Here is a 21,361-nt window from a genome sequence, read left to right as displayed (position 1 = left end):
TTATAGCACTCAGAGCAACACTGCCAGATACAATTACACCATGGGTAGGAAGTTTGCAAAACATACAGCCCCTCACGCTTTATAACAGGAAGAAAATACTGCTCTAGATGATGCTAACAGGTCTCATCTTTGTTTTGCACTAAATTCAGTACTTCTGAATGGTACTTTGATGTTAGATTTAATGATCAAACAACATATTATCTTTAATGAATAATATTTTTATATATCTTCTATTTTGACACGTATATGCATACACATTCAAGTTACTTATCCCTCTGTTCAGAGAATGTGAAGAATAATGGACTCATGTTTGTAATCATCTGTAAACCATAGCTCCCAGATTATATGTAACATTGCAGACTTGATGCAATAATCATGTGATTAAACTATATTTCTACTTTACAGATCAGATTGGAACCCTTTTTCACTTACATCTAGCAGACCTACTGTCTGGGCATTATATTTTGTTTGAAGGACATCATGCTGACTTGGCATTGCAGAAGAAAATGTTGTTCCGAGTCAAATAAAAAAAATGTAATAAAGACTTTGCTGTAAGCCTCATTTTAAACATTGGGACAAAGACCTTCCTGCAGAAGCATATGAAGACATGAAAATGTTAAACTTCAGGAAGTACAGCTATTTGCCAGCTTTCTATTTGTAATTTTTATAATGTGAAAAATGTCCTACAAGACAATCCTGAAATGAAAGAGCTCAGCAATTTCACAGAAGTTCATTTGAAAAATATTTACTCTTATGAAGCTTCTAAATTATAAATTATAAGCAGCAAGAGCAACAAGCAAGGTAGGATTTGTTTGTTTGTTTACCTGAAGCCCCGGTTGCTCCCARAAGAGTGGAACAGAGCCCCTGATCTGCACAAAGGAAGAGACAGCATCATCCAAGTAAATTGTCTGAAAGAGTAAAATAAAGGGAAAGAGTTCTCCAGTCAGGCATGCCAGGCTGAGACTCCTTGATCAGACGGCAGTTCAAGACACTAAATTCAAAGGGTGAAAAAAGGTAAACAATGAAAGGCAGCGTATCTCCTTACTGCTCCGTCCTTTTTCCACAGACTCCCAGGCAGGGACACAAAGCAGAGCAGATTCGCTTTCATACCATCACAGCAGATTCAGTTAACTACTCACCTGATACAAGAGAACCTTAAACCACCACTACTGGTAAGATAAAAGGAATATTTCATCCACAGGGAAGATGGATTCAATCTACTAGTGGTGAGACTCAGGAAGACCAGCCAGCTACTCTCACTGTCTCTCTCATAAAATCTTACTGGGCAAAATGCCACTGCTCCTTGTGACCAGTGATGGGTAATGTCAGGTGTGGGATAAGCCTTTCTCCTACTTTATTTACTATTTCTTATTTCACTGCATGTTGAGCCTTGTCAGAGTGTCCAAATAAATCTCAGCGCAACCAGCAGCTCTGCCACTCCCATTCTGAGATAGAGTGAGCAGGACGTGCACTATTTCCTTTCTAGGAGCTCCACAGCGAGAGGCTCCACACTCTCCACTTCATTCCCTGACCAGATCTCAAACTCTCCCTTCATATTTGTTATAAAGCTGTTACCAAACTGACTTGGAGACAAAGCTACATGAAGGGCAACGGCTCATTTCCCCCTTTGCTTTTGCCCTCTGCCAGCCCCYGAGGAAAACGCTGCCCTATATGTGAACGCAGCACAAAAGGCACTATCTTCAGACAGCGAGCAACTGTGCAAGGCCGGGCTCACCCCCGGCCTATACTTAGCAGTGGAATCTGGCTGCTCTCCATGTGCGTTACATGACACCCACCGCTGTTATCTCCTGCTTCACAATGAGCGCGCAGCAGCCCTGCGAGGAACCGAATCCACACAGGGCGTCCAGGTAGCCCCATCTGCACCACAGCGTATCACTTAGCACAGCAGGTGCCAGCTGGCTAGCGSTCCCCAAAATAGAAAATAACCTGAAAATGGGCTACCACACAATGTTAGTGTAATCTGTACTTCTGCATTTGTCACTGGACAAACTGTCTGGGTGGCTCAGAAATGCCTCTACTTATCTGAACCTCTCATCTTTACAGTTATCACCAAAGCAGGATTTTTGGAGCTATACAAGTGAATAGAAGCACACCTACACCAGGGAAGTAGTAGGGAAATATTTAAACATTCTGTCACCAGTTTCATCTAATTAATTCCTACAATATTTTTGAAGGCCACTTAGAATTATCCTTCTTTCACTAGGAACCAAAAGTATAAGTAATTTTATTATGAACACAAAGAAAGTAAGTGTTAGAATGGGGGTCAGCATTGAAAACTGCACTTCTTGATGTTTTCAGCCCCACATCAATCAATTCAGAGGCCTTCTGTGGCTCTCCTCCTCCTAGCGCAACTCCTGGAAGAGAGGGCAGGTGTTTCACGGCAGCTTGTTGCTTTGAGAACCTCCTTGCAAGGCTCGGGAAAGGCTCAGGCCCCAGACATGCTTTCCCAGCACACGTTTTGGGAATGGGGCCAGGAGCTGGTTACCATGGTGACACGCGGGCCCACCTCTCCTTGCTTCTCTCCTCAGCAAAGCTGCTCACACAGCTGGGCTGCAAGGGAAGTGAGAAGTCCCTCCATCTCCCTCTGTATCACATCCTCACTGAGGCAGGTTGTCAGAGATGAGTCAGTAACTTCAAAACACTGAATCATCTTTTCACACACTGTCATCCAGTCAGAGGAGCCCATTCTAAGGGAGAGCAAATTGTGCAGCTCCCCTGGCAGCCCCAGGATTACCCTGACTCATAGCAAAGAGGAACATGGCCTTGAACCTGAGCAAAGGCAAGTCACAATTGGCTCACTTCAAAATTTAAGAACAATCACCTTGGTGATAAGTGAAATGCCTGAAATGAAATGTTCCTGCTCAATCATGAGAATTATAGACAAAGCTGYTCTACAGAGAAATCAGATACGTCCAATATCACATATTAAGTACAACCTGGCCGCTTAGCTTACTGCAGAAGACCAGTCCTCCCACTGAATACATCAGGTTTCTTAGAGTCTTCTGCAACTTCCCATTTTCCTAACTGAAAATTGACACTTCTAGTGTCACTCTGGCCAGCCCTATGAAAACTCCTACTTTCAAATCTCTAGACCTGTTGAGCTAAACAATAATTTTCATTTTAACGTCTGCGGTTCAACATCTGCCCGAGCTATCGTATACATAGAAAGCATTCACTACAGTTTTGGACCCTGAATGACCATGAACCCTTTTATCCTTCTTTTTAAATGCCAAATACAAAAGAAAAATACCTCTTCTGCCTTCCTGCATTAACATATTACCATTTATTTAGTGATTCAACACTCTCAAGAGTTGATAGATGTTTATCCCAACTATCATTCACATTTTCTGTGCACTGTTTTTCACCTGTTACCTCTTTTAACTATTTGCTGCTCTATAATCTGCAAATTGCTGTAACCAGGATGTCTGAATCAAAGCAAAGATTTATTTTTTATTCTGTGATCATTCCTCTCCCACTGTCATGCTGAGATCTCATATGAAACTGTCCTATGATGAAACAATGTTTTAAAGAAATGGATTTTTTTAATACACATCATATAGCTTTCAGAAATTCAGAGGAAGTTTCTGGGAGGATGGTCTCTTCAGCATAGACCCCCTTAGCACATTTTTTCTCTCCTTTTACTTACAGGACTCGTCATCCTATTCTCTAGAGCAATTCTGTGGTCTTTCACAATCCTCTCACCTCATTCTTCTGACCTAGAAGAATCCAAAACTATTTTCTTCAAAGCTGCCAGTGAGTTGGAAAAATATATTTCTAAAATGAGTGGGAGTTTTTTTTTTTGCCAGTCAGTGCTTCCTAGACAGACTGTAACCATTTACTGAAAGCTTAGAATTGTGCCAATCTCTGGGATTCAGCAGAGAAGGTGCTTCTTTTCTACTAAATCCCCAAAATCCTCAAGGAGGTTTTTTTTACTACCTCAAAGGCTCCGGCCCACAAAATAACCCAGTGCATATGGCTGGATGGATTTTCAGACTCATTTCCTGAAAGACTCATTTCCTCTTAGACAACAAAACAGCAACGAGAGACTTCAAATCACATGGAGGAGCTCTGAGCCTTCATAACAGATTGCCTGTCCTCTGATCTGCAGTGTCAGCAGTGATCACACATCTCCTGCTGCCTTACAGTCCTCTGGTGCTCTCTTTAGCCAACACGATGATGGAGGGTGACAGTGTGACAGCTCAAGAGAACAAACTTCTKACCCTTCTCCTGCTGATCCATAGTGCCAGACCTTCTCTCTTCACCACAGTTCTTTCCCGAACACACAGCCAAAGCTTGTGTTTCATGCACAGGCTGCCCTCCTCAAGCTCTGAGCAAGAAACAAACATCTCTGACATCCAGCTGGTACCTAATGCTGGCCCTCACAGCACCAAGTGCCAAACTGCACCTAGATGTTAATCCCAGGCAGTTGATCTTATTCATCGCTCAGAATGATTTATTCACTAATCTCTCTCTCTTAGCTCTGTTAGAGGGAAATAATGATCCTGTCACAACTTCAAACAGCAGAATTCCTCACAGACTCAAGGATCACACCATACAGTCCATGATGAGATAGATACTCACAGCTTATTCTGGGATCTCCAGCTTTGCCACACAGCCCACGAAGAGCAGATGGCCTCAACATACCACTCTCTGAGCCCCTTCAAGCCAGACCACAGGATCCAAGAATACATTTGCCAAAATAATCTTCCACCATGCCTGAGGCCATACTAAGACCTGATCCAGAAAATAAACTAACCACATGACTGCATCCATTCGTCTCCTACAGAGCCATCCAGCATRGTCCAGAAGTTACCATAAAATCAGGATTATTTTTCTTAATCAGTGTCCAACACTTAAACTGGAAAAAGGGAAGGTTAATCCAAATTTGCAGCATTTCCTTTTAATGCCTCAGAAAGGCTTCCATTTTATATGCGTCTTTGAAACGCCCTGGAAGAGGGAAAACAACGGAAATCATTAATTTATCTTTGGTAACAGTTGTTCCTCTTAAGTCATATAGGGCCAAATACCACCACTCTTTGGAGAATACCTGTCACTGCTTTCCTTTCAGCTTCTCCCCCAGGTATTCTCCAAAACCATGCTTGTTTCTCAGTACTATCAGGAGAATGAAAAGAACATGACAGTCAACTTTAGGAGATTACTAGGGGAGAAAGGAAAGATGAAGGGAAAAAAAGACCTGATAAAGCAAACTGCAATCTCAGTGGAGAGCTCTCATATGCAAACAAGGCAAAAATATATCATTTAAACTACCAACAGAAATAGAGGTTGATTTTAAAACTTTACTCAAGAATTATCTGCAACTCTGCACACAGGAAGAACTGCCTACCCAGTAGAAAATCCTGGCAGTAAACCTGGAAGGACACATTTTACAGTCCCCCCGCCCTTGCCTCAAATAAATTCTCCCTTTTTTTTCCTTCATATTTTGTTTCTGCTTAAATCCTTCTTACCATGTTTTCTTTTTTCTTTGTAAAGATGCAAACCAAATGATCAAACATTCAAAAGAACGTTTAGTAGTTTCATTTTGAACAGAAAAAGCAAAGTGGGATATTTAACTTTCTTCTCAAAGGCAGTGAGTCACAGCAGTTAAGTAAGCCCACAAAAGTGACTCACTGTGGAGCTAAAATGCCACAAGGCTAATGCAGGGGGAGACAGAAKAACAGCATCTATGCACAACAGAGCTGCCTGCAGATAAGACTGTGTGTCTCTTCCTCTTCCAAAAAAAACAAAATAAAAACAAAATAAAAACACACAAAAAAAAAACCCACAAACAACCAAAACCCAGGGAAATGTTAGATGTAATTCACTGCAGAGAGGGAAGAAGTCCTGCCTGTTCAGAATCCACGGGTGCTGCTTAACCCTGCAAGCACCCAGCCAGCGTGCCATTATACTGTACAGGCTGCAGCCAATGGAAACAAAATGTTACTCAGCCAAGATATTACCTCACAGGGGATTAGTCAGTAGTCTACTATGAAAGTAGGAGAGAGTTTATTCTAGGACTTTTACTTCCTAATGGTGAGTGGGTGCCAGCTTGAACTGCATCTCAGGCATCCCAGCGGTTAGCCCGGCTTTGCTTTCTTAAGACATTCAGTTTGGTAAAACCACTGTTTATCACCACTAGCAACAGCAACTTCAATTTCCTCTTTTAAAACCAAACCAAACCCCACACTACTCCTTAAAACTGCAGGTCTTTGTTACAATTTTCAAYCTGCTTGTGTTTTTCACTGCATAACCATTTCACTCTTGCTTTTGCTCAGCTAGTTGCAAACACTCAAACTCCTTTAGTCCTCCCACTTCACAGCAGCTCCTGGCTGCGCAGAGCAGAGCACAGCAGCCCCTGTGAGGAACCTGCTTGTGCCCCAGCTGTTGGGAGCACCAGTGACCAGGCACCGCTCTGCCCTTCACCAGGGGCCAACCCCCAGCTCTTCTCATGCACAAACCACTTTACTTTTGCCACACTGATCAATGTACTTCAGGAATATAATTAAGTACAACACATTACTTCTGGCCCAAGCAGTAAGCAGGGTAGTAGAAGTATTTCCTAGTTAGACAACTGCTAACTGTATATTTTCTTTCCTTTGCATTTCAGCACAAGAACATTCTTCATCTCCTAAGTAACACACAGTGCCAATGAGAAGGCATTTGACTAAAATAGCACACTGTACCAAGTTATTACTTAAAGTGGTATATGTCCCTTCTTCTGTTCCTGAGTCCCATAAGAAAATTGCATTTTTTGGTGAGCAGAGCTATCTGCACTTTCCAATGCACCAACGGATTTTCTAGTAATGTTTAGAGGTTCCAGGACTTGACTTTCAGTTGCTCTGGAACAGAGGCACAAAAGAAAATTATCATTAGCAGAGAATTCACAAGCTGACAAAACAGACTCAAGCACTACATGGGAAGAGCTTGGGATCCAGCAAAGAGAATTTGCAGACRCTTGAAAACTAAGCAGAAAACTGCCAGGACAGCCTATTAGAAGTCAAAAAGGAAAGAAGAGGACAGAGGCAAAAAATCACGGGCATCACAGGTGAGATTTTGACCAAGGGGTAGAAGGTCGTATGTGACATTTGCACATGCTTCAAGCATGCCTGGAGTATCCAGTTGGGAATAGGGAATATCTGTCTGCAACTCCCTGAGGTACTGCCAAGTCTGAAGACATGTGGCATCAGCAGAACCAGGTGAAGTGCTTGAGGCTGTACCATCAAGGCAACACCTTAAGGAAATTTTTTAAGTTACCAAACCTTGCTGAATTTAGGGCAAACAGTTGCCTGAAGGCAATCCCACATTATCCTGTGGGGAAATAGAGAGGTCAGCACCAAGTGAGCTGCGGCCCTCGCACCATGCCATGAGGAAATACCGCTGCTAACRCAGCGGTACACTTTGGGGCCAGCATGCTGCCCTTAGTGGAAGCAAASTCTCACGCACAGTCCTGCAGTGAGGGGGCTACGTTCTTTCTGGAACAAATAATGACACAAATAGCTAAAACATCTCTGCACCATACTCAACCATGTAAGCACAAGAAAGGTCTCACTACCCTCCCCTTGKGAGCATCACCTCATTGTACATGCACTGCATGGCATTGTATGTGCACTGTGTGGCACTGTATGTGCACTGCATGCATAGCAACACATGTACACATATATGAAAACATTCCACACTGCATGCACAATTTTATAGAAACGCAATGAAAGCACTCAAAGTAATTGAACTTTAAGATTAGATTATTATCTTACTTGCCAGTTAATCTATTCTCCTCATAGAGACATCCCTTTCTGTAGATTAAGTAATGTGGTTCTGACTGCTAGTAATTTCTATTTCTATTCAAAAAGGACAGGTGGTTACACTTGAACAAGAAAGCACTCATTTCAGCTGGCACAGAAGATTTCAGATTCTTCAGGGTCCAGTGGCTTAATTAATTTTCAAGGTAGTAAGTGAAACTACGTGTGGTAACGACAACTGAGTGTGTTGTTATTTGGTTGGCTATGTCMATCAGGGGAGCCTGCTGAATATATTTTACCCATGAGCTTGTCTTCAGTATTAGCTGGAACAAAGGTTGCTATAAACACATACAAAATCTGAGGTCCCCTATCTCTTACTGGTGCAAATCCTCTCCTGGTGGCTCCTCTCTGTGGTTTGATTACTAGCCTTTTGCCTTCCAGCAGTCACAGTTCCTTTCCTGGGCAGCKTCCTTCTGATAAATAAGATATATTTGAGCACTGCGAGTTCCTCTTGACGGTAATATAGCAACCACTACAGAACCAAGCTTCTATTAATGTTGTCCTCAGTGCTCTGCAGAAGTCTTGTGARGCAGGAGGTTAATAATCACCCTAATTTCAGAGCTGAAAAGCTTACTGYACAAAAATGAAGGCTGCAAACTGGAGCAGTTTTACACTTTCATATTTATGATCATAAGAATTTGTATGATTTTAGGTGACTTCCTTAGAATCAAAAGCAAATCTCAAATCTATTCTCTGCTAAAAAMCAGAGATTCCTTAGCCAAAATTCTTTCACATGAGAATAAACACAGCTACACTGTTGTAGTACRGGGGATTAAAAAGTATATCCCAGCAAAGCTTGCAGCATGGACTAAGAAAGATACTGAAAACAAACGAAAGAGGGAAATAAAATGTAGAGATTTTTACTTTATGAAAACCTTTCTAGCATTTTTTCCCCAATGGTCTATATCACGGAAAACATGATGAACTTGAAAAAATAATGTACTCGAAAACGTATGCCAAAATTGTAAAGTAAATTTGACGTTTTCTGAAACAGATTTAAAACAACACTTAAACATGGATCTTATTAATTCTAAGTTTGTGCAGCTTAGACCCTTCTGCTTAGACATGCTGATTACACATGTATCAAGACAGAACTCGAAATATTTTTAAAATCTATGTTTATAACCACCATGATCCCAAACAACWGCGACTTTCACATTCAGGCAGAAAAACTAAAAGCATTAATGAAAAGCATGTGCCTGGAGAAGCCAGAAACRCAGAAAAAGAACAGCCTGCAAACACGCACATCATGGGCAAGCTCCAACAGACCGGCTAGGCACAGCAGCATCTGAAATACTACTGCAAAAAGCGCCCAGTGGACACCTCTGAGCCTTGCTGCAAACTCTGTCCCTACTAAGCTAGAGGGGATAAGTTCATTCAAAGCCCCCGGACACATTCACGTACCTGCTCCGTCTCCACGAAGTTCGACACGTGCCCATCGTCGCTGACGCCTCGAATGTGGAAGCGGGCCCCGGCCCGCTCCCAGCTGACGCGGGATATGAGGCAGGCTTTGGCCTTCTGATGGGACGCGTACACGGTGCGGATGTCCACCACGCCACAGATGACCTTGAGCAGCCACTCGGAGCAGTTCACCTGGTAGTGCTGGAAGGGCACGTGCAGCAGCTGGTTCCTGCGAGGGGCAGCAGGGCACACACGGGTGTATTGCTTCAGGAAACGAGACAGAGAAACAGACCCCAACCCACGATGATCACTAAGTTATGGGATCCCTTTTCTGCTTTAGCTTTACTTCACCTGAAACCCAGAAAGATCAGGGGGAAATTACTGTAAATTACTACGGTGGGCATAACATGGCAAATTTCAATTGCTGCTACCACCAAACAATTTTCCATATTCCTCTGCCTCCAATTCCTCTGCCTTTTAAATGCAGATGCAAATGTCCCCTCTTTTAGCTCAAGAAATACACTTATAATTAACAGTCTCTTTTTTTAAAAAAACAGTGCTATCAAGATAATTAAGCTTCAAACAGTATTGCCCAGATCTTATTTACACACTACAAGATAAAAAGTTATTTTAAAACCCAACAGCATTTTCAGGAAAACACTCCAAACAAAGACTGGGCCTGTGAATCAGTGGCAATAGCACAAAAAAATCTACTAAAATTAAGGGGAAATGTCTTTTTTAACCTTAAATTTAAAAACAAAAAATGAAATAAATTTATCAAGTGTCATTAACAGCGACATCAGACTCTTCTGGTTTTCTTCCCATTTCACTTTTCAAAATGTGCCTTTAATCACTGATGAGAGCCAAGAAAACCCCTCTTACGATCATTCACTGCTTGGCAACAGATCTGCACAATTATTCTATCTATGTAAATCCCTGAAGAGCTTTTTTCTACAGGATGCATCTGTCTCAGAGAAATGTAAATTCATTTTACATTTTTTAAGTAAATGTGCAACTAGAAGAATATGTTGCAGCCCTTTTTCCACACCACGTAAAAGTGTGGAATCTCTCCATGGGCTACTGTGGGATTAGCGAGGGGGAACAAAGTGATGCAGAAAGTAGAAAAGTTGAAGTATTTATGGCTACACTTGTAACTTTTCAAGCAAATTATTAAAAAGAACTGAAAGGGTAATTATTCATTACCGTTTTTTTTTTCAGTAGAGTGAACAATGAATCTTCTTTTTAAAAACACAACAGATTAAATTTATTTAAACAGAAGTTACTTTTTTCCCTGTTTTACCATGCAGTTACAGCATGACTTTATGCCACTGAGGCCACGTGCCCCCCAAAAAATTACATGCTCAAAAGCTAGAAGATGGAGCACCTGAAGCACATGCATCCACCCTCTCTGGGGCTGGTTTGACCACAAAGATGCAGACAGGGATGACATTAGACTCTGATAGAACATGCAGTACTAACCAGAAGAACGAGTTACCAGATTCATAGTGGTTATCACCCTGCTTCTGAGCCCGGACAGTCAAGTCTAAGTTTGAGCCTGCATTAGGCCAGGAGAAATAAAACATCCCAGAGTTCAGTATTTTCTTCAAGGCAGTGACACGCTCCTCTTCCTTGGTTTCTTCCTGGAGAGGACAGAAATCTGTTGCAGTAATTTTGTAAACTTCCACGTCCAGGATTTTTCCCACCGACGTACAGCCTGTCACCAGGACCAGAAAGTGCAGCCGAGTGTTACCTAGAAGGTGACAGTTACACAAGCGTTACAGGTGGACAGAGGTGTCATTTTGAATCAGTCCTGTCACCTGGAACGTTGACAGGGCTCCAGCAGAGGCCAGTAACTCTGCTTCGGAAGAAAACAAATACCAACAACGAGCACATGGGCAAAGTTCACTCCCCTAACCTACAGTCAAAAGGCATTCAGAAAGCAAGTGCAGTTGCATAATACTCCACTGTATTTACATCTTCCTGCCCTTTGCTGCGTTAGAGTGCAATGACACTGGGCTTGGGCACTACTTAAAATAAAGTTTCAGTCCCCTGAGAAACATATGTTTTTGAGTGGATTTGATTCACATGAAAGATAAAAACTGGTTATTCATATGGGAGTTCTCAGCTAAATGAAGACTTTTGTCTTTCTCATCAGAAATTACTCAGGTTGAAGATGCATTTTGGGCAAAACAAATGTGCTTAAGACATCATATACTCACTGAATATTCCTCTCTGTGGATTTTTCAATTGATTTTTCAATTTTAAAGGTATTAAGCTTTCAAGCCTATTTCTGGCTTATGCYGAAGCCAGGTATGTTCAGACACTCAGGAAGTTACAGTATGACTGTAAACCAAGCTCAAGCACTATTAAAAAACTAGCTCTCATGGCTGCTAAGAAAGGCATAAAAGCATGAGGTACTTGAACTCCAGGACCTTAAAACTGAAAGACAAACTTTGAAACTTGAGAACAATTCAATAAACAAATAATTAGTAGGACTACAGTAGGATTTCAAGGTCTACTCATTCAATCTGAAATGATAAAGTAATTAAGGAACACTAGAACTAGTATTTCAAAATCACCGTTTTTGCTGAAAAATAGTTCAGCTGTTTGATTCACTTCAGTTGTGCTCCAATGGAGGCAACACCATTCCACTCACTCTGGTTGGTGTTAAGAGATGACAGCACGCCGAGACTTACAGCTCCAGCCCCACAGAAGCCACAGTTGACTTGCCACGAGCAGGCTATTCAGCCAAGGGCACAATGACAAACCTCAGCAGGAAGCTTTCAAGTAATAACAGGAATCATTTCCTGGGACCTCTCCTCAGCCTTCCACAACAACACACTGCCCCAAAACAGGGGTGGACTCTTGTCCRCCTCTTGTGCCACAGTTTGGGCTTCTGAAACATCAGCAGAGCTTCCAGAGGGCACATCAGCTAAAGAAACTTGGCTGAGGGGTGATTTTCAGCAAGGCCAGAATATTTGTGTAGGCACATGGGGCAGGACGAGGTGGGACTTTAGAGCTCATTTGTTCTGTTCTGCTGACTTCTGTTCTGCACAGAGCCAGTGTAGGTGGTATTTATGAAGTTCCACTCATAGCATTTCTTTCTGTAACAAGGGTATGTTTTGTTCTCCTTCAGGAGTGTTTTCAAACCACAGCAGTATTTTTCTAGCTGGTACTGTAGTGGCAGGTTAGAAATACTTATACTCTGACAGTGCATTCCTCTTCACAAATGATAGAGCATAATTAAACAGGATTAAGCAGYAGAACAGTTGTCACCTTGTTCACCAGAGCAACTACTGCTTTGCAGCCTCTTGAAAGAAGGGGCTCCAGGTTGAAAGCTCACGGACTGCAGAGCTTTTGTGAAACCAGGCAAAACTGATTGGCCCGAAGTACATGCAACTCATGGGAATTTGGAAGCAGTGTAAAGAAACACYGCTAATGTGCCCTACAAACAGGCAGGGCCAGCAAGCCAGCAACGGCTGGGAGGCTAACACCAAGACTGCAAATGATTTCACAGACTTCAGGGACCTTAAACCTTCTTACAGGGCTCAAAGGAGATGAAAGGGCAAAGTCAACACTAAGACAACCAAAAAGAACTAAAAAATAGGTAGCAGTGGGATTGTTCTTCAAGGAGCTTGCAACTACAGGAAAATAACTGGATCTAAACAAAGCAGTTCATCAGTTTATGAAGGTTAAAAGTTGGCATAAAGCACAGCAAGACAGAAAAGTCAATCACATCTACACACAGTTTTCCTTCCCTGAGAAGCTTTCTACTGGTTAGCAGATACTCTAGGCTCTTTTTAACTACCTTCTCCAATCAACTACTCACACCCAGAAAGGGAGGCACATTCATACAGACAGAAGTCCTAGAAGTCCTACATCTCCATTCTCCACTAACTAATGAGCTCAAAAATAGAAATCACAGCTAAAAGGCTGTTGCAATGTCCTGGAAGTGTCAGGAGACTGACAGCTTTCTGAAGCTGCAGTACTCTTCCCTGCCTTTGCACATTTGTATTTTGCATTCCCAGAATAAGTCCCCTTATGATAATCAAAAAAAAAGCAACAGATTACTTTGGAACAGTCTAAATCCTTCCCATTCTTTTCAAAACACTTTTAAAGAGAGGCAGGTTGGCAAATGAGCTCACAGTGCTACGTCTTCCAAGACAGGAGACAAGCAGCCCCCACACAGCCGAGGACATGAAAAAGAGCTGATCGATTTAAGCTATAAACTAGCGGGGTGTCTCTTCATGGACAACCCTACRAGTTGAGATTGTCTTTGGATCATCCCCAGTGTCTCATATTTTTCCCAACTGCTCAAGATATGTTATAAAGCAGGCAGACTGCAGAAACCCTATGACTGCAGAGCCCCAAATTAATGCAAATCTCTGACCCTGAGCTTCAGGAACAGCCTGAAGTTCTGTTCCCAGATTACCACCCACACCCCACGCTGTATTCGCAGTGTCCTTGGGCAGCACCCTAGGCTGGCTCTGTACCATCTGGTCTAACAAGACCCTTGTCTGAGGGGTCTGCAGTTCCTGGCTGGTTGGGCCACAACCACGCTGGGGAGCAGCCCACCACGATACCTGCTCGCAGTGCTCCCGGCTGTGCCTCACCCCACATTCATTCACAGCAACGGATGCATCCATGGGATCCTGAGCAGTGGGAAGGCTCCTGCCAGCTGCCACTTTTTTAGAACCTCACCCAGGAAAAGTGACTCTACCAAACTCTGTTCACCTATTAGTCCTGCCTCCCTCCAGGCCTATGGTCAAGCATGTTCTCAACCACAACAGGCGCTCACGCAAGGCTAGAAGCCCCGTGCTCTCCACCATCTGGAAATGCTTCTCCACAAAGCGAGAGCTGTGGTGGGTCCTCAGCAGGGCAGTACCACAGAGATAATGGTTTAAGAAAAAAATAAAAATAAAATCACTAAACCATACACAATTAAACACAGCTTTCCCAATGGTCCCTTCTTTGCCAACATCAATAGCTCATGTCTAGAAATCTGTTCTTTCAATCCTAAGCCTTTTTTTTTTTTTTTTTTTTCTTCCCTCATGCTGCCTTTCTCCTGTGTCTTTTCAGTCCAGGCTGTCAATGTTTATCTGTCAGTCACAGAACATCTGATTATTATCACTGATATACTGAAAACTCAATCTGTTTATTGCTAAACTTAAAAAGTCAATATGATTTTTGTTCTGATGTACAAACTCCAATAAATATTAATCTTTCCCACTATAAGTAACAACTTAAATATGAAAAGAGCTTACTAGTTACAATCCTACCTTTTTTCACTTAAATTTAAAGAGTAGAAATTGCTTTATAAAATCATCATCAGGACAGTTATCATTGCAYCATGCTTCATTTTTATGATCTAGTAAATCTCACGAAGAATGGAAGATGCTGCATTCCTGGTTTACTGGACACTCTCTCACAATAAAAGCCCTGGGTACCTTCACAGCATAGAATTCCCTAAGGTAGGTGGATTTGTGAGGCCAGGGCACATGAAACAGATAAAACTGTTGTTCTAAGCCAACTGTGAAAATTTTTCTATTTTCTATGAAAAATATCACCATTTAAATAAACTAAATAATACTGATTAAAAAAAAAATGTGYTTACAATCCTGGAAAGGAGCTAAGCACCACTCAGGATACTTTTATTTGTTCTGCCAAGACAAAAACAACAACACTGAAAATAAGTAATCAACAAAGCCATGAAATAGGCAGTCACTTTTTAATCAAGTATACCTCAGACTGAACAAGTCAGCCAGTTAACTTTTAGAGCTATATACACATCTTCAGAAGCAAAAGGAACCTTAATGCTGACCTCCGTGGCTCTGCCAGCTCACTCCCTGTGGCCCATCTAGGCTCCCACACTGAGGAGCTCCCTCCGTATTCACAGCAGGAGAGAGGCTGAACTCCTGCCTGGTTTCTTCAAATGGAAGCCCACAATCCTTTTCTCTCTCTCTCTCTCTCTCTCTCTCTCTCTCTCTCTCTCTCTCTCTCTCTCTCTCTCACACACACACACACACACACACACACACACACACACACACACACACACACACACACAAGTAATTAACAGAAATAAGGTGGGAGAAAAAAATCATAATTTTCCCTGATACCAATGTCTAGCACAGTAGCAGAAATCAGGTTACATTCAGCTGACACCATTGCAAAGTGCCTGATAAATGATAGGTGGGAATGGCACTAAAGCCAATGAAAAACAACCTAGAAAACGGAAAAATTTTCCTGTGAAGGGATCAAAACTCCCAGTCTGACTGTCTGTCCTTTACTTCATAGACACAACCCTGTCGGCTGCAAACTATTTATTTACAGGGCCTCTCATCTTAGAAACTCTCATCTTCATTTCTTCATTTAGCCTTTCCAAAAATTTACAGACAAATAAAAGTGATCTAAGAACATCAGAATTGCAACAGAGGATCAGAACTAAGGAAGCAGTCATCATTTCCTAGGGAAATGATTTGGGATGCTTTAAAGGGAGCTCTGAAATAATGTCAGAGCAAAAGAAGAAGTGCTCCTCGCTGCTCATGCTTACTAGGGCAAAACATCTGTGCAAAAGCAAAACCTACTGACAGTACTAAAGAAAAATAAAATATTCTTTCAAAACTTGTGGACCAAACTTTGACCTCAGATACAGAGATATAAATGTTGACATACAGTCAATCATCATAAAGCCTAAAGAAGCCTGTCAAAGAAAGGTGAGAAATGAACTTTTCACGGCAGTATGTGCCAAACAGCCTCTTACCTGGCTACACACTGCAGGCAAAGGACAACTTTACTCATTTTTTGTTTTAAAAGCTCTTGCAAAGCCAACTGCCTTAATCAATGTTCAGCAAGACCACTACAGGATATAAAGTTCTGGCGTGTCACACCCAACAACCCAAGAGTTGCTATATTTAATCAGCCTGCATGACTCAAGGCAATTGTTTCCCTGCAGTTATGGAATGATTTCAGAGCTTCCTATCATGAGCTACAACAAAAAACTGGCAAGAGGCGACTCTTATTTTGTCTGTCTTAGTTGCAAATATTTCTTTCAAGGCTACCTTTTCCTTTTAAGAATTATTTCACTAACTTTTTTGCTCTCTCTCCCCATTGCAATGCAACCATGCCATAGCCTGATGCTCACTGAGGCTGTTCTATCTCACCCACATTTTAGAGGAGAGCAAGACTTCATATGAAAACTTGAATCACTTGTTCAATGCAATCCTGCATTTTTTTTTTTTTTGGAACTTTAATCTGTGTTACCACATCCAGTAAATTTTTGTTTCTTTTCAGAATTACTGCTGTGGCTCAGGCTGCACTGACCATATTTAGAGCTGCTTTCCATGTCACACACAGACCTACTAGTCTCCATTCTCACAGACATCAGAATCGAGTCGAGAAAGATTTTTGGAGACACATCCCTGTATCACTTTAGCAAATGAGGATCTTCAAAGAATTAATAAGCATGAATGCCTGGAAAGCATTTTCAACGTCATTTCACAACCCAAAGAGCCACAGCTAAGTTCTCAAATACAGTTTTCCAAAGGCTTCTCACCTCCCTTCAAATTCACCTGGATGTCGGCACCAGAACAGAACAGAGGAGCTGATTCTATCAATTAGCTGAAAATCTGAGGAAATCTACAGCAGAATCATAAAGGGATCAAGATTTCTTAGACCATAGTTCTAACCTCAAAAATACTCTCTCTTCCAAATTCAGTTACATATCAGGAAGTTATCGAAAGGAATAAGAACTAGACACCTAGTTGTCCTTTTTGTGATTGAAAATTCTTCCTTTAGATTTCCACACAGAAGAGTAAGAATATATACACAAGCAAATGAATTGTCTCCCCAGATACTGCAGCTGTGTTAAACTACACAACCTACATGGCTATTGGTATCAAAATAGTACCTTATATATGCAGCCTTCCTGACATCTCAGTGTCTAAACCAAACACTGCAAATCCAGCTCTTAAAGCATTGCTTAAAATGTATTTGCCACTGCTAGATCTTCTTTGGCTGCAAAATCTTGGCTGAGGTACAGCCCAGAAACACTGTACGATTCATTCTGCTGCCATCCACCTCACAAAAGAAAGCAGGAGAGCTTAGTGAGTCATGCTAATAGACATAAGTACAGAGAAGTGAATGTTATTGCTGCTGGGAAACATTAACTTCACAAACCAGCTTCACATATTTCATCGACTTTCTTGTGAAAAGCATGATTTGGCAGGCATACAATGTGTTTTATTTGGATTCCTAAGTAGCAATATTTACAGATTAAAGTCCTCAGAGTCATCTTTCATGTCTCCCCTTCTGCTCTTCAAACCCAGTGCAATACACTTTTTAAAATATTTTCTGTTATTTTAGTGCTTACTATCTGCAGGTCTCCACTAGTGAAAAACAACAGTGAGACACCTGAACAAGGACTAACTCATTACTGATGCTGAGCAAAGACTTGGTGAATTATGGACTTCTAGAATGCATTAGTAAAAAATAGGCAAAAAAATAAAAGTTCCATTCTTTCCTAATATTAATCTATGATGTAAGCAATAGCTGAAGGGATGGGATATATTGGCATCTAAGATGAAACATCTAATTGAGAGGAAAAAGAATTGAGCTACCTTCTTTTCACTAGTGAGATAGCAGGCAGGCTATCTCGTTGCTATTTTGCTTTTTTAAAATACAGTCTGCACTGGGAAATGCTTGCTTACCTTTGCTTACCAGTACAGCATGACCCTCTGACTTTTCATTCAACCACAACTAGCAGCTGGCCCTTACTACTAAACTTGCTTTATAAAACTATCAATCTTTTTTTTAACAATCCTTTCCGAAAGAGGTTCTGTACAAAGACAGAGGTGTAATGGCAGAGCTTAGAGAGGAAAAACTCTGTCAGTGTGGGCTGTCAAATTAAGCAGGTTTTGTTCAACAAGAAGAACATGGAGAACAGGAATAAAGGGAAAAAAGGTCAGTAATAAGGCTCTGTCATGCCCAATTTTAAATCATTCATATTTTTAATAAGCATACTAAAAAAGGAGTTATTTAGATCACATCATGAACAAGAAACTACCTTCATCCTCAGCTTGAATTCAATAGCTGCATTCCTTCATGATTACAACAAGTTTAATTAAACCCCTATGCGGAAAAACAGGTCAAGGTTCCAAGAAAAAAAAACAACCACAGACCCTCCATTTTTAATTACATTAACAAATTGATATTAATCTTCACAGGAATGCCTAATTACTCCACAAGAAACAAAACAAACAAAAAGCCCACATAAATTTTAAATGACTAGGTGTGTCTGCAGTAGAAAAGAAAAATCTCTCAGGTTGCAGCTACCACTTCAAATCGACCCCGAGTCATATTACTCAACTCACAGGATGGTAGGTGGGCCATAGAAATATAAGTTGATATGTGCTGGTCTAACAGGACAGTGCTCACCCCACCCTTGCTTCTGGCATATCTCTTGCCCAAGCACTAAGCTATGGGCCATTCCTCCTACCCAAAGCCAAGGCTTACTGTCAGAAGACCAGGGCAGCAAGGTGTACAGTGCTTTCTTTAGCAAACACAGATAATGCCAAGGTTTCAAGTGCACCACGTTTTAATATCATTAGCATTTTGTCTCGATGCATCTTTTTCATCAATGCATTGCAACCTGAACTATCTGCAAATCTATGACTGTTCTATGTAACGCACTTTTTCCATTAACATTTCTCCTGTAGACTGTGTAATAAAAAATTCTCTGCTAAATCAAGATTCCGAAACTGTACAGAAATTTACAGATATGACCAAAAATATCCCATGCTATACTAGATGCAGTTAAAGACCTGTTGCTGCAAATCCTTTTCCATACAAACTCCTTGTTTAAAGAAAATTGAGCATTATAGCAAGGACTGGGAGTCAGCAGGACTACAGCGTCAGGTGGACACAACCAGTCACTGTTTAGAATTGATCCTTCAAAATGTAAGGGGAAAATAGTGCTCGGCTTGGACAAATGTGGTAAAACAGAAACAAAACAAACAAAAAAAAMCACCCACAATTATTTTCAGACAGCTAAAAATGTTAGACAAAAGTGAAAAAAATGATTACTTGAGAGCAAGTTTTGACACAACATGGAAAAAGAAACAGACCTTTTCCAAACTGTATCTAACATGGCCCGATTTGGTTTCAAAAGTTAAGGAACTAGACACTTTTAGCTATTTGGCACTACAGAGCACCAGCATGTCTGAGCATTTTGTAATCTTGCTCAGTTAGTCACTTACCACATTTTAGTTGAAGTTCCCCTAAGCAGCCATAGGCATCCAGCAGTTTTTCATATTGTCCTTTAATTGCATCCTTTTCTTCTGGAGCTGAGAAACAGAACAAAAGGCAACAAACCTTAGCTTTCCAGTTATTACCAGGTTTGCAGACCACTACAGTCTCTACCAACCCCTCCTGGGGGATTTCACACAATAAACAAAACTACTAGAGCGCACAGATGGGTCTGCGCTGCTGTTAAGAGCACAGTTACAAAGTGATGGGGCTGCTCTATGGCTGTGAATTGCCTCTGCCTTGGAGGAAAGAACTATCATCATGATCATGAGTAGTCTTATTCTACTGTACAAATGTTTGCAGATGCCACATCAGTGTAAGAATATGCAAAGACACATACAACTTTTCTAAAATACAAAAAGAATATTCCATTGGTGATAAGCTAAAATACAACACAGCTTTTCTTGACATACAAGGTGATTTCCATTTTCTGATTTGCAAAGTCTGATTTCAGACAGAATCAGAAATATGTATTCATGATAACATGGTTTGACATAACATGCAAGAGGTTGATTTCAAGAGGAACTAACCTTACATTTTATTGGTGAAGGAAGAATCCACTGATTTAAAACAATAAAATTAATAGGGCAGATGCTGTTAGATTAGCACATTCTTGCAGTAAGTGACTAATGGGTTACCTGAGTCCCACAAAAAGAGTACTAAGATACTAAGGCAGAATATGGCTCAAACTTGTCCCTGGCTACATTAAAGCATAAATAACTAGCAAGTCTACATTTTTTATACATTTACAGGTGAGTGGTAAATTTAGCCTCATGAGTGAAGAAAACAGGCTGTGTTCCCCAAGCATTCATTTACTTCCTAAATAGCAGATAAACAGACRCATGCTATTTCTAGAGGCTAGCCAACGACTTTATGATCTTACACTCCTATTAAACTAACAGCTAAAAAAAGGTTGACTTCCCCAGCATAAAGAGAACGAACTGACCTTCCTGCAATGGATGAGAAATAGAAAGCTAAGAAACAGGCTGCTTTTCATAAACTCGAGAAGCAAGCAGCTCACTGAGCAGCATGGAAGACAAATAAAAAACTCATCTGTCTTTGACATGTTGAAGTAAGAGGAAAAATAATTCCACTCCCATAATTGTTCTTAAGCCCTTAGCAGAGGCAACCTCCAAAGGAAATAAAGACAGATTTGTCTCAGTTTTTGTATCTTTGATGATTAAAGATGATGAGGTTATTATTTTTTCTTAATTTTAACATCAGATTTGCACAACTTAGGTACTTTGCTTTCCTAGAAACACTGAATGGATGATGAGAAGCTAGTAAAATGTCAATATCATGCACAGCAGAGAGATAAAACGTAAGTAACAGAGGGAGAATAAATGGATCTTTAAGGGGAAATGCAAAATTCTCACAGCAACAGCTTAAATATTATGAGCTGAGTCTCTGGAAGCTTAGTTAGATACAATATAAAATGTTTCATTAAAAATACTGTTCTGTTGGGCCTTCTTTATMTATATTTACATATTTACACATACACACATATTTTTAAGAAGTTTGAAGTGATGTACTTTTCAAACTTAAAGACAAAACATTCTGTCTGTGAGAAGAAAGAGCATGACAGAAATAGCAAGGAAATTCAGATCTCAGACTGATGTGGAGGTTTGCCAACTGGCAGGCATAACTTGAAAGCATTGAAAAGGCATCCTGAAAGCACAGTGATACTTTTCAAAACAAAACTATGGTTTGGAAAGCTGGCTTCTAATGTGGCTGCTAAGAGCACGATCCAAAAGAATGGAGTTGATATCAGCATAGAAAAGTCTTGCAGCTAATGCCAAGCAGCAGTTGACCCTGGTGCCCACAGGAACCAGAGCTTCCCA

General features: G+C 41.0%; 1 protein-coding gene across 1 annotated transcript in view; it reads right to left on the bottom strand.

The window, feature by feature from the left end:
- SYNJ2 (synaptojanin 2) overlaps window positions 1–21,361 on the bottom strand; it is a 64,872-nt gene that overhangs the window by 36,027 nt on the left and 7,484 nt on the right. The window contains exons 2-5 of the mRNA XM_026044397.1: window positions 19,472–19,558; window positions 10,695–10,965; window positions 9,219–9,444; window positions 825–908 (exon numbers count right to left, since the gene is read on the bottom strand). Coding sequence (XP_025900182.1) covers window positions 825–908; window positions 9,219–9,444; window positions 10,695–10,965; window positions 19,472–19,558 — 668 coding nt within the window. The remainder of the gene's footprint in view (window positions 1–824; window positions 909–9,218; window positions 9,445–10,694; window positions 10,966–19,471; window positions 19,559–21,361) is intronic.

This window comes from Nothoprocta perdicaria, unplaced genomic scaffold (assembly GCF_003342845.1).
Source record: "Nothoprocta perdicaria isolate Ctin4 unplaced genomic scaffold, notPer1 scaffold_36, whole genome shotgun sequence".
Lineage (NCBI taxonomy): Eukaryota > Metazoa > Chordata > Aves > Tinamiformes > Tinamidae > Nothoprocta > Nothoprocta perdicaria.
The sequence above is the reverse complement of the archived record's forward strand: the minus strand, read 5'-3'. Positions and strand labels throughout refer to the sequence as shown.